Source organism: Bos mutus, chromosome 3 (genome assembly GCF_027580195.1).
Source record: "Bos mutus isolate GX-2022 chromosome 3, NWIPB_WYAK_1.1, whole genome shotgun sequence".
NCBI lineage: Eukaryota > Metazoa > Chordata > Mammalia > Artiodactyla > Bovidae > Bos > Bos mutus.
The window spans coordinates 91,261,551-91,276,196 of NC_091619.1; the positions used below are offsets into that span (position 1 = coordinate 91,261,551).

General features: G+C 37.5%; 1 protein-coding gene across 3 annotated transcripts in view; it reads right to left on the bottom strand.

Annotated features, from left to right (window-relative positions):
- The window catches only part of SCP2 (sterol carrier protein 2), a 118,720-nt gene that overhangs the window by 74,927 nt on the left and 29,147 nt on the right, over positions 1 to 14,646 (bottom strand). For all 3 annotated transcript variants that reach the window (XM_070368040.1, XM_070368039.1, XM_070368038.1), the window contains one exon: positions 1,946 to 2,009. In XM_070368040.1, the coding sequence (XP_070224141.1) occupies positions 1,946 to 2,009 (64 nt within the window). The remainder of the gene's footprint in view (positions 1 to 1,945; positions 2,010 to 14,646) is intronic.

Genomic DNA, 14,646 nt, shown 5'->3' on the forward strand with positions numbered 1-14,646 from the left:
CAAAGCCAGGAACTACAGTACCGTCAATTCCTCAGTATGTTGGTACAGTTCCTTACCTGTTTTGGGAAATGACAAGGACTTTTAATGGTTCTCCAGATTCTGAGGACAAAGAAGTCAATTCTAGATCATATTTATGAGCTTAAGACAGCTCATCCTAACTGCTTTTCAGTAACAGCAAAGTTTGTTGAGCATATACTATGTTCCAATACCCTAATAGGAACAAAAGATACAGAAAAGATACAGAGATATAATCTCTGCTCAAGAACCATCATCATCAGAGAAAAAGATTTATAAATAAGATACAGTGTGATATGTTATAATAGAGGTATACAGATGGTACAATGAAGCTTATAAGAAAAAATAATTATGACCAGGAAGTTCTAAGAAAGTATTAGGAGAAGCAATGATACTTGGAATGGGACTTGATGAATAAGTAGATATTCATCAAACAACAGAAAGACAGAAAGACATTCCAGGGAGAGCTAACACATAACTAAAAACACAGAAATAAGCACTACATAGTACACTTAGGAAATACCAAGTTATCTGGTGAAGGGAGAGATTGAGAATAATCAGGGAAGAAGGAAATAAGACCAATAAAGTAGAATGCGGCCAAATTATAACAGGCTTCTTATCTTAAATGAAGGAATTTCCATTTTATTAGATAAGCAAGGGAATTAACCAAACCTTCCACAATACCCTTTATTTCACAAAATACCCTTAGATTTAGGGCATGGGATTGGATATTATTCGTTAGTTAGGTATGCCTTGAATTCAAACATCAATTTAAAATCAGAAGAATGAGAAGAACATGAATGAGAAGTAGCATGAAGTATTAGACATAGGTGGTAATGATCCACTGTGATATAAAATCTCCCTTATCATAGTTTTATGTTTATTAAACATGGTAAATTTTAATAGTTCAGAAACAATTTACTGAGCACCTATTATGTTCCAGACTCTGCACTAAACATTAAGAACATAAAGATAAGAGATGATTCTTGTTCTCAAGAAGTTTATAGTCTAGAAGGAAAAATATAAACATTGTTTTGCCTCTATTTAGGATGATACTGAACAAAGTGCCTAATTTCAGTAAGCCTCATTTTCATCATCTATAAAATAAAAATAAAAATAACTACCTTATAGGGTCCTTGAGAGGATTAAATGAAAATATACATAAAAGTACGCAGCACAGTGACACAGAGTTGGCATTTAATAAAATTAGCCACTATTCTTTTATTGCCTAGTGGCATTGCTTTTGTAGAGATTCCAGTGGTATGGCACTAATTCAATTCCCAATGAACCTATTTTATTTAGGAACCTTTAAGTATATTGCCATGAGCCACACATTTCACTAGGTATTAGGGATTCAAAGATTAATTATCAGTAATACATATAATGTAATTTTACTTCAGACTATATTTTACTATACAAATCACAATATTATTGTACCAGAGTAAGAGTTAATGAAACTAACATGATTAAAACACAAATAATGTAATATAAAGTCATTAAAACTACCAACAAATGTTTTACAAACATTCTAATTGATCAAAACAAACTAGGAAACGTTTTAAAAAATGTTCTAAAATGGGGCCTGGTTATTTCCAATTAAAATTATTATAATAAATTTCATGTACTAGGGTTGGAACCAATGACAAATTACATCTTTTAACATAAGCCATTCACATTCTTTCTTAAAAGAGCCACTAAACTCAAATGGCATCCCAAATACTAAACAACAACAACAAAAATATAAACAGACCAAAATCTAAATTGAAAAGTAGTCAAAAGTTTACTTGGGCACAAGCTTTTCCTAAGGAAAAAAATTTCAAGTTATTAATGACATCTTTGAGTTCTTGCATTTGCTTTTCAACTATAAAGCTGCACATTACATAAGCGAATAACCCACATTTTCACTACTTCTTGTCTCCGAAATACTTACGGGTTATTAACTGAATGTTTATGATTTTTCCATCCAATTTTTGCAAAGTGTTCAAGTGTTGTTCCTGTAGAGAAAGCAAACTTCTATTAGCAAGTTAATGTCTTCCTGCTGCTTATTAACAAATGTCACAATGGAACTCAGTATCCTGCTAAATATTTCCACATGTTCCCATGTGCAGATATTAGTATTGAAAACTTCAACACTGACCCTTCAGATAAACATTTCTTTATAATTAAATGGGTATATTTAATGAATTGAATCAACTAATAATCATATGATACGAAAATAGTTCAAACGGGCCTATTCTACCTCATACAACTAGGATCTAGTTTCAAAAACCAGAAACTACAGCTTAGGGCCGAGTGGTTATAAGGCAGGAAAGCACTGCCAGCAATTCTTCAAGAAGTTCAATCCCCATGCCAAAAGATCCCAATCCCCTGGACAAAGTGAATTTTCCAATTCATAACTTCCAGGGCCTGATCTTCTTTTTCCTTATAATAAGGCAGGAGGGCCTATAGAAAAGTTACAGTCTAATGAAAAAGTGTGTGCTTTTCAAATTAACAGAAAGTTTAGAGATTACTATGAGAAAACAAAAGCAAGCACGCTACTGAAGTATGATCTGCAAAAATCTTTTTTACTATTTTTAAGGAGACGAAAGAATAAAATAGATTTTGAATCCTCCATTGGAGCAGAAAGACCAAGGAAGGAAAAAGTCCACTGACTGGAGTTGATAATATTATATTCATAGACAGCATAATAACGTGGAGAGTTCCCATTTCTGTTTTCTCTCTATCAAAGAGGGTAATCCTCAGAGCAGAAATGACACATATAACTAAGCGAATATTCTCTCAATTCTAATAAAAATGGAAGAAGGCAGAGACCACACTGGTTATTTCATACCAGTAACACTAGTGAGTGCTCCAGAAACAGACGGTATGAGTTCAGTAAGAACAAGCCATATCAAATTATTAATGGTATCTTTTTCATATTGGCTAGTAGATCAAATGAAACATAGCATCTAGATAAAAAAGACAAAATCTTTTTTTTTTAATAACTGAAGTTTCTTTTTTAGTATTTATTTTATTTTTTGCTTATCTGGCTGTGCCAGGTCTTAGTTGCAGCATGCGGGATCTTTCAGTTGCAGCATGCAGGATCTAGTTCCCTGAACAGGGATTGAACCCAGGCCCCCCCAAGCATTGGGAACATGAAGTCTTAGCCAGGTGGACCACCAGGGAAGTCCCACCAATGGACAATCTTTAAGATCATCTTTTGGGACAAGATAAGGAAATACTGTAAAGTGAGCTTTGTTTCCTTTTGGTTTTCAGGGGCTTGGGGATGTTATTAAAAATACACAGATTCTTCTGTCAAGTTTATGTAGCACTTGCTTAAACAAAGTTAAACTAATTTCTTTATGGCAAAACATTCAGAGCCTTTACCATTGCATGTGTATTATGACTGTCCAAAAGGGAGTTAAAGTATGAAGCATTTTCCAACTTAACTGACCACATCATAAGAGGATTTTAAGAGCCAACAGAACACAGAATCGCTGATCAATGAAAGGCACTGATCAATGTAGTAACTTAGAGAAAAGTCTCTACTACTAATCTCTAACTTCAGCCATGCTCTGGGTAATATTTCTAAAAATTGGATTAGAAAATTAAAGTTATGCTCATCAAATCTGAAACTGGGAGAGACTGCTACAATGTTGGATTCAAATAGACTTGAAGAGATTTATCAATGAGATGGCTCAGAATATAATTAATTAAATGCCCAGTTCTATTCTTGAATACCCAAAACTGCCTAAGAAAAGGAGCAGCAGCCATGAGAAAAGCTCTGAGGGTCTGTTCCACTATAAACTCAATGTGAATCACCAGTGTGATGAGATTACCAGAAAAGCTTACATGCGATCACAGTACAGGAATTAGTCTGGTCATGATGGGTAATGAAACAATTGTAATAGAACCCAGACAAGTGCAGACATTAGCATGCAGTCATTAGGAGGCAAAGGTTACTGCAATATCATTAGTGGGCCCCTCCCATAAACAGCCAACTGTCAATGAGCCCATTGGAGTGGTGGTCATCAGGTGTAGAGTGAATTAAAAGGCAAATCCCGGTCTTCTTCCAGGGGCCTTCTAGCTCACCTGGCCTTGGACCAGTGGATGAGCTGGAGGGCCCAGGGAACAGGTAGGGGCTATGTCCTGCAAGGCTCTAGAACCCTCCCCAAGATCACACACTGGCAGGGCCAGGCCTTGAAGCAGCAGTGAACCTCTCCCCCATTCCTGTCTCTGAGACCTAATAGCAATGGCAGTCTGCCTGGGTCACAGTCTGTGGGACCTGTCCCTACCCACTTCCTCCTCCCCATTTGGGAGACGTGAGGAGCCTCAGGGCCAGTTGGGTTGGGTGCCTGGCTCCCTCAGTGATGACAGCTGGGCAGGGTCTGGGGACCAACTGAGGTCTACCTCCTCCTCTTAGCCAGGACTAGGACTTCAGAGGGCGAAACTGGCCCTTGGGACCTTGCCCGTTCTTATTAGAAGAAAAAAATAACATTTGCTGGTAGAGATTTACAGGAACTTCATTACCTGACTATGACCTGACTTCTAGAACAAAGGACGTGGCCCCAAGAAGTTTACGATAACTAACCACACCCCTCCTCATCTTTCCTATAAAAGAGATTTGATGAAAGCTTTTGGGGTTTTAAGGCATGAGCCACCCTTCTTGCATCTCCTCCATAAACCTTTCTCTGTTCCAAACTCTAAAATTTCAGACTTGTTTGGCCTCTCTGTGCATCAGGCACATGGATGTGCATTTCAGTAACATAATGAGAAACAGTTAAAGGAACAAGGTCTGTCTGGCTTCAGATATTTGACAGGCAATAAGGTGAAAGAGGCTTGTTCTATTAATATGAGTCTCAGAAGACAGAAACTATAGGGAGAGAGATTTGAATTCAACATGAAAAAGGGCACTGTAACAATTAGAATCACCCAGAAAAATGGAATGAGTAGTGTCTGTGGCAAGTTTCTTATCACAGGAAGTACAAATGCTTTACTATCATCCATTAGAAGATTTATAAGCAATTCATACACGGATTTATAGGAAGAAGGGCAGATAAACTATATAAAAGCACCTGGTATAGTGTCTAAAATGGAGATATTCAGTAGATATTATGTCTTTCCTTCTTGTTTTCTTACTATGGGATCAAATTAATCTATACAAGGTAGCAACCCTTTGAAAAATATTCGGCCAATCCCTTACCATGTATTTATGAAGCCAGGACACAGATAGAGGGCTTGCTGACTCCTGATTCTGAACTGCCAATTCACATTTTTGGTTGTTTTAAGAATATGCATGGTATAAGAAGATCTCAATCTCCTGGAATCAAACTTTGAAGCCACAAAAATCTCCTGACTCTATGGCAGAATGTAAGCTACTACAAACATTCTTACCTATTCATTTCTAGGACACATTCAAAAATGGCAATTTCAAGTGACAACTTGAAACTCAATGAAATTCTACAATTCACTAGAAATCTACTGGATGAAGAATAACATTTCGTACATTTATACTTCAAATTTTAGGCTAGAAAAAACTGTCCAACTACTATGACTAATGTAAAACTTTAGAAAAGATTGAAAACGCACCAGACACAGGATTTCCAGCTAGCTGAGGGCAATGGAAGTGGCCAAAATCTCTGTATCCTCAAAAACAATACCAATAAACAAGAAGAACAAATAAAACTGCACAAAGTCATACCCTCAGCATAACTAGACAAAAGAAAACACAAAACTTCAAATTACCTATAAGTGGGAAAAAAAGATAAAGGTGAAAAGAAAAGTAACCAAATATCTGCCAGTAACTTCCACAGTAACAGATCTCATGTCCACAGGATGCCTCTAGGGAAGAAGGGCAGTCTGAAAACACTGCAGAGGAGAGGAGTGGGGAGTTAGTGGTAGGCTTACAATTGCTCTGAAACTACCACCCAGAAGAGAAAGACTCCCCCTAAGAGTGAAACACTTGTAGAAAAATGTTGAAATGTTGCTGCAAAAAGTGAAAAAAATGTTGCAATAAATCAAATCATGACTATAGGGAAGGGTGAGAAAAGTACAGGAGATCCAAGGTGGTGTAATCTTTTGAAAGAATTAAAGGACACTTTCTCAACACCATTTAAAGAAAGAAAGGAAGGAAGGAAGAAACAAAGACAAACGAAGGAAGAAACAAAGGGGGGAGAGAGAGAGAAAGAAAGGAAGGAAGGAAACCATGAAAGAGAAAAAAAAAAAAATATATAATATATATATATGAGATATATATTAAATATATATATGAGATCCTGAAGCCAGAATTGTACTTAATAGTACAATTATAACAATTGTACTAATAGTACAATTATAATAGTACAATAATAACATTTCCTACAATGGATTGTTGTGAGAATTGAATGAGATAATATGGGTATGGAAATGTATTCATTCATTCATTAAAAAAAACAGTTACTGAACATTTAAATATCCTAGAGACTGTAGAAAAAAAGAGGGGAAAAACCCTTTTTTCTGGCCAGATTACATGCCAACCACTGTTGCTAGGCTGCATGGATTGAAGGTAAACAAAATAAACATAATTTCTACTTTCAAACAAGTTTATAAGAGAAATAAGGAACACAAAAACTAAACAAGTAAAACTACATACAATAAATACATGAATATAAATAGAGCTAAGTGCTATGAAGGAAAGCAATAGGAAACTATCTATTAAAAATAATAACAGGAGGGATCCACTTTAATTAGAAATGATGAAGAAAAGGGCCTCTAAGATTAATTAATTACAGAATACCTGTTCTATGCCAGGCACTCTTCTAAGTAACAGTCAAAGAGCAGGGAATAAAACAAACAAAAATCAGTGAGCCCTTACAAAGAGTTGACAAACGAAGAGAAGCTAAAGGCAAAGGAGAAGAGGAAAGATATACCTATCTGAATGCAGAGTTCCAAAGAACAGCAAGGAGAGATAAGAAAGCATTTCTCAGTGATCAATAAAAAGAAATAGAGGAAAATAATAGAATGGGAAAGACTAGAGATCTCTTCAAGAAAATTAGAGATACCAAGGGCACATTTCATGCAAAGATGGGCACAATAAAGGACAGAAACAGTAAGGACCTAACAGAAGCAGAAGGTATTAAGAAGTAGCAAGAATACACAGAAGAACTATACAAGAAAGATCTTCATGACCCAGATAACCACAATAGTGTGATAACTTACCTAGAGCCAGACATCCTGGAATGTGAAGTCAAGTGGGCCTTAAGAAACATCACTATGAACAAAGCTAGTGGAGGTGATGGAATTCCAGTTGAGCTATTTCAAATCCTAAAAGACGATGCTGTGAAAGTGCTGCACTCAATATGCCAGCAAATTTGGAAAACTCAGCAGTGGCCACAGGACTCAAAAAGGTCAGTTTTCATTCCAATCCCAATAAGGCAATGCCAAAGAATGTTCAAAGTACTGCACAATTGCACTCATCTCACATGCTAGCAAAGTAATGCACAAAATTCTCTAAGAGAGGCTTCAATAGTATGTAAACCGAGAACTTTCAGGTGTTCAAGCTGGATTTACAAAAGGCAGAGGAACCAGAGATCAAATTGCCAACATCCGTTACATCGTAGAAAAAGCAACAGAGTTCCAGAAAAACATCTACTTCTGCTTTACTGACTACACAAAAGCCTTTGACTGTGTGGATCACAACAGACCGGAAAATTCTTCAAGAGATGGGAATACCAGACCACCTGACCTGCCTCTTGAGGAATTTGTAAGCAGGTCAAGAAGCAACAGTTAGAACTGGACATGGAACAACACACTGGCTCCAAATTGGGCAAGGAGTACATCAAGGTTGTACACTGTCACCTTGCTTGTTTAACTTATATGCAGAGTACATCATGCGAAATGCTGAGCTGGATGAAGCACAAGCTGGAATCAAGATTGCCGGGAGAAATATTAATAACCTCAGAAATGCAGATGACACCACCCTTATGGCAGAAAGCAAAGAGGAACAAAAGAGCCTCTTGATGAAAGTGAAAGAGAAGAGTGAAAAAGCTGGCTTAAAACCCAACATTCAAAAAATGAAGATCATGACATCCAGTCCCATCACTTCATGGCAAATAGATGGGAAAACAATGGAAACAATGAGAGACTTTATTTTCTTGGGCTCCAAAATCACTGCAGATGGTGACTGCAGCCATGAAATTAAAAGACGCTTGCTCCTTGGAAGAAAAGCTATGACAAATCTAAACAGCATATTAAAAAGCAGAAACATTACTTTGCCAACAAAGGTCTGTCTAGTCAAATCTATAGTTTTTCCAGTAGTCATGTATGGACGTGAGAGTTGGACCATAAAGAAAGCTGAGAACCGAATAATTGATGCTTTTGAACTATGTTGTTGGAGAAGAGGCCCTTGGACTGCAAGGAGATCAAACCAGTCAATCACAAAGGAAAACAGTCCTGAATATTCATTGGATGGACTGATGCTGAAGCTGAAGCTCCAATACTTTGGCCAGCTGATGTGAAGAGCTTGCTCTCTGGAAAAGACCCTGAGGCTGGGGAAGATTGAACGCAGGAGGAGAAGGGGACAACAGAGGATGAGATGGTTGAGTGGCATCACCAACTCGATGGACATGAGTTTGAGCAAGCTCCAGGTGTTGTTGATGGACAGGGAAGCTTGGCGTGCTGCAGTCCATGGGCTGCAAAAAGTCGAACAAGACTGAGCGACTGAACTGACTGAACTGTGGACTTCAATTCTGGTTGGAAGAGACATTCAAGAAATAAGAAAATACATATAGCCAGATTTTTATAAGTGCTATAGAAAATGTTAAAGCAGAAGACAGAGGATAGGCAATTCTGGGAATGAGGGTGATGAAAGAAAGCAGAAGATGACATTTGAGCAAAGACCTGACGGAAGTAAGAAAGTTAGCACTGATATCTTAGAGTGTTTCAGAAGTTGAAATAGCAAGGCTAAGGCCCTGAATGAAGCAGCAATGTGCTTACTGTGTTTGAGGCTGGAGCAGAGAGGTGAAAGAAAAAAAATGGTAGGAAATGAAGTCAAAGAGAAAATGAGGGTTGAAGGTCAGAACATATAGAAGTTTGTAGGCCATAAAAAGACCTGAAGGTTTCAATCTGAGTGTGGTAAGAACACAATAGAGTTTTGAGCAGAGGAATGAAATGATCTAGTTTATATTTGAAAAGCACTGATCTGGAAAAAAGAAAAAATTGACTGTACAGATGCATGTGCAGAAGCAGAAAATCCATTTAAGAGACTCCTATACTCCAGGTGAGAAATTATGATAGTCTGCACTACAGAAGTGGGGGAAATGTAGAGAAATATTTCTATTTCTCATATTTATAGATATTCTGAGAAATGAGTAAAAAGGTTTGCTGATATATTGAATATTGAGTACAAGAAAAATGAAAAGGCGGGTCATAGGTCCTAGAAAGACAGAGTTATCATTTTCTGGATAGGAGAAACTTCAGGAGGAAACAATGGGGAAGGTGGAAGTTCAAGGAGACAATTAGTATTTCAGTTTCAGACCTATTAAATTTGAAAGATCTATCAGACATCCAAGCAGAAATACTTCTGTAAAGTGTTGTAGATATAAGAGGTTTTTTTTTAAAGACCTAAACAGCAAAAAGAGTTGACCTTAAAAGAATAAAGAGCACTGTAGCCAAAGAAAATATAAGACTGTGGTACAAGGAATAAGTTTGGCTTATTGAACACACTGAAAGGCCAGTGAGCTTACATATGGGAAGACTAGACAGCAGGAATTAAAACAAGAAATGGTTTTTAAACAGTCTCACTGTAACACAGTAATTTATAATATTAACACATATTTTGGTACCTGAATGCTATAGACTTAACTGTGTCCCCTCAGAATTCATTTGCAGATGTCCTAACAACCAATGTGATGGTATTTGGAGATGGGTATTTGCAGAGGTATAATAATTATGGTATATGAGGTCATGAGGGTGAGACTCTCCAGACAGGATTAGTGCTCTTATAAGAATCCTTAAAAAAAGAACACAGAGAATTTTCTCTCTCCCTCTGTCTCTGCACCCACACAAAAGAACAGGTCATGTGAATACACAGTGAGGTGGAGGTCACCTATGACCTAAGAAAAGAGGCTTTAGTATGATATAAACCCTATCATACATTTTGATTTTATACTTCCCAGCCTCTAGAACTATGAGAAATAAATTTCCTTGTTTGAGCTACCCAGTCTATGATATTTTCTATATCAGCCCAAGCAGACTAATACAGTGGAAATGGAGTTATACTGAACAAAAATATAAAACATGTGAATGGCTTTGGAACCATTCTAATTCCAAAGTTTGGAACATTGCTAGTGAAAAAAACTGAAGTGCCTCGAAGAAACCAAAGAAACTGAGGATGCTGCAGATGACAGTTTACAAAAGAACAAAATCTTCCTGAAAACTGAGGAAAAGGAGACCCCTGTTACAATAGAAGCAGAAATTATAATACTACTATTACCAAAAGTTATGTAGAAACTAGATAATAAACAAAATATTGAAACTGCCACATGACTGATTCTTGCTGCTTATAGTAAAATTCTATAATGCTATATTGCAGAAAGGACTATTAAATAAAAACAATCCAGGACTTCATAGTTTTAAAAATTCTCAGACTCTCAAAGTGGTAAAAGATGCTAAAATTAACAAATAGTCTTTGAGCAAAGATCAAAGCCAGTGCACTGCCAGAAAAACACGGTCCAAAAATGAAGCCCAGGTTGTGACAAATCTTTTAAGACTCAGAAAAAAACAAAGACGATGCCTCAGAATACTTTTCATACAGAAAAAAAGCTCTCTAAAGAGAAAAGAGCTGTGCCTCACAATTCCTCTCAAAGGACTGCTTAGGAGTTTAAGAAGGTTGCCCCTCAGCCATCTCAGAAAGGACTCAAAGAGATTTTGCAGGTGTAATTTGTAGACAGGAGGACCAAACAAGTTTTTACAATAAAAACGAAAGCCACAAAATTTTTAAGATAAAAATTTTCTACAGAGAGGATTCTTAGGTGTTAGCATTCTATTTTTGACCTGGGAGGTAAATTAGGTTACAGATATGGGCTTTGGGAGAATTCACTAAGCTGTATATTTATGTTGCGTGCATTTCTCTGACTTGAGTTATACTACACAACAACAAATTTCATATTTTTAAAAAATGCTGGGTTCAGTCACCACCATGATTCCTTGACTCTTTGAGTCTGCACATAAACATGTGAAATTTGAGACATCTGTTACACACACAAGCAGAGATGTGAAGGTGAAAACTGGATATACAGGTAAACACTCCATCATTGACTATCCTAGCCCCCCCCCAACAAATGCATTACCTTGTTTTATTTTCTTCACAGCTACTAATCATTATTTGAAATTATCTTTATTTTGTTCATATGCTACTGTCTCCCCCTACTAGAAATTTAAGCAAATACCACACATCTCCTCTGCTTATTTGTTGCTTGAGAATGACTTCATTGATATCCCTAATTCTTTTTCCCTTTATGATCTGACTTTGCAGATTCCTACCTTTAAAAAAGTAGAGTATATTTCCCTATCCCTTGATTCCAAGTTTTTCATATGACTTGCTTTGGTCAAGTCTCAAAATACCTTGCATATTGCAGATTACTCTCTTCTGCTTCTGCTGTGACTATGAAAAGGACATGCCAGAGGTGGCCCGCTGGTCCCAAGAAGAGGATGAGACACCCAGCCAAACAGGAGTAAAACGGACACCCAATCTACACTCATATGATCAACCCAGACAAAAAGAGCTGAGCATGACTTAGATCCACTGCTGCTGCTGCTGCTAAGTCACTTCAGTCATGTCCAACTCTGTGCAATTCCATAGACGGCAGCCCACCAGGCTCCCTGGTCCCTAGGATTCTCCAGGCAAGAACACTGGAGTGGGTTGCCATTTCCTTCTTCAATGCATGAAAATGAAAAGTGAAAGTGAAGTCGCTCAGTCGTGTCCGACTCTTATCGACCCCATGGACTGTAGCCCACCAGGCGCCTCCGTCCATGGGATTCTCCAAGCAAGAATACTGGAATGGGTTGCCATTTCCTTCTCCGTAGATCCACTGTTTCCCAGTCAATCTACAAACTTGTAAACTTTGATAATAATCATTGTTTAATAAAAACTGAATTTGGGAGTAGTTTGTTACACAGCAATAGTTAATTGATATGCAGACATTGGATATTTGCAGATATTGGAATACTGATATTCCAAAGAATAGCAAGGAGAGATAGAAAGCCTTCTTAAGTGAACAATGCAAAGAAATAGAAGAAAACAATAGAATGGGAAAGACTAGAGATCTCTTCAAGAAAATTAGAGATACCAAGGGACTATTTCATGCAAAGATGGGCACAATAAAGGACAGAAATGATAAGGACCTAATAGAAGCAGAAGAGATTAAGAAGAGGTGACAAGATTATATACAGGAACTGCATTAAAAAAAAAGGTGTTAATGACCTGGATAACCACAGTGGTGTGGTCACTCACCTAGAGCCAGATACCATAGAGTGTGAAGTCAAGTAGGCCTTAGGAAGCCAAACTATGAACAAAGCCAGTGGAGGGGATGGAATTCCAGCTGAGCTATTTCATATCCTAAAGATGATGCTGCAAAAATGCTGCACTCATTGCCATCAAATTTGGAAAACTCAGCAATGGCCACAGAACTGGATAAGATCAATTTCATTCCAGTCCTAAAAAAGGGCAATGCCAAAGAACGTTCAAACTAAACCAAAATTACACTCATTCCACACACTAGCAAGGTAATGCTCAAAATCCCTAAAGCTAGGCTTCACCTGTACGTGAACTGAAAACTTCCAGACGTAGAAGTTGGATTTAGAAAAGGCAGAGGAACCAGAGATCAAATTGCCAACATCTGCTGGATTATGAGAAAAGCAAGCGAATTCCAGAAAAACATCTACTTATGCTTCACTGACTACACTAAAGCCTTTGACTGTATGGATCAGAAAAAACTGTGGAAAATTCTTAAAGATATGGGAATACCAAAACACCTTACCCGTCTCCTCAAAAATCTGTACGCAGGTCAAGAAGCAACAGTTAGAACTGGACATGGAACAACAGATTGGTTCAAAACTGGGAAAGGAGTACATCAAGGCTCTATACTGTCACCCTGCCTATTTAACTTACTTGCAGAGTACGTCATGCTAAATGAGGGGCTGGATGAAGCACAAGCTGGAATCAAGATTGCTAGGAGAAATATAAAAAACCTCAGATATGCAGATAACACCACCTTAATGACAGAAAGTGAAGAGGAATTCAAGAGCCTTTTGATGAAGGTAAGAGAGAGTGATGAAGTTAACTTAAAATTCAATGTTCAAAAAACAAAAATCATGGCATCCAGTCCCATCACTTCACGGCAAATAGATGGGGAAAAAGTAGAAGCAGTGACAGGCTTTATTTTCTTGGACTCCAAAATCACTGTGGATGGTGACTGCAGCCATGAAATTAAAAGACAATTGCTCCTTGGAAGAAAAGCTATGAAGAACCTAGTGTATTAAAAAGCAGAGGCACTGCTTTGCCAAAAAGGTCCACAAATTCAAAGCTATGGTTTTTCCAGTATTCAGGTACAGATGTGAGAGTGGGACCATAAAGAAAGCTGAGCGTTGAAGAATTGATGCTTTTGAACTGTGGTGCTGGAGAAGACTCTTGAGAATCCTTTAGACAGCACGATCAAACCAGTCAATCCTAAAGGTAATCAAGCCTAAATATTCATTGAAAGGACTGATGCTGAAGCTGAAGCTCCAATACTTTGGCCACCTGATGCAAAGTGCCAATTCATGAGAAAAGACCCTGATGCTAGGAAAAACTGAGGGCAAAAGGAGAAGAAGGGAACAGAGGACAAGATGGTGGGATGGCATCATCGACTCAATGGACATGAGTTTGAGCAAACTCCAAGAGATAGTGAAGGACAGGCAAGCCTGGCGTGCTGCAGTCCACGGAGTTGCAAAGTATCAGACACAACTGAGCAATCGAACAACAGTACTTGTATATTTCAGTGCCTAGAACAATGCCTGCAATACAGTAAGAGCTAAATATTTTAAATAAATTATTTAATTCAAAAGGAAATGGACAAGGAATAGCCAAAGAGGTAAGGAAAATCAGAAGAATGAGGTGTTACAAATGCCAAGAGAAAAATGTTTTAAGAAAGAAGTGATCAAAAGGGACTAATGGTGCTGAGGTCTATTAAAACAGTATTGAGCAGTATTTACTTCCTATGGCAATGTGGTGATCAGTGGTAGCATTGAGAAAGAGGGGAAGCCAGACTGGAATGAACAGAATTTAAAATGGTAACAAATAGCTACAAGGAAGAAAATTCCCATGGCCCCAAACTATCAGTCTCCTCTATGCCATCCTACCATCTTCCTTGAAGATTTCTTTCGTTTCTGATTACTTGATCTTGGTTATCAAACCTATGGTATTTCTCCTGCAAAGAATAGGAATGTTGTACTTTCAAGCATAACTGTTTTCTTTCTCATCTCACAGAACACAGGGTCATATAATAAAAATTAAAGGAAAAAAAAAAAAAAAAAACTCTTTCTGCACTACCCCATGCTTTAACTAACTGGCTAATGCAGATCAATCACTGATCATCAGTCAAAAAGCTAGGATGCTCACCTACAAAATAAAAATCA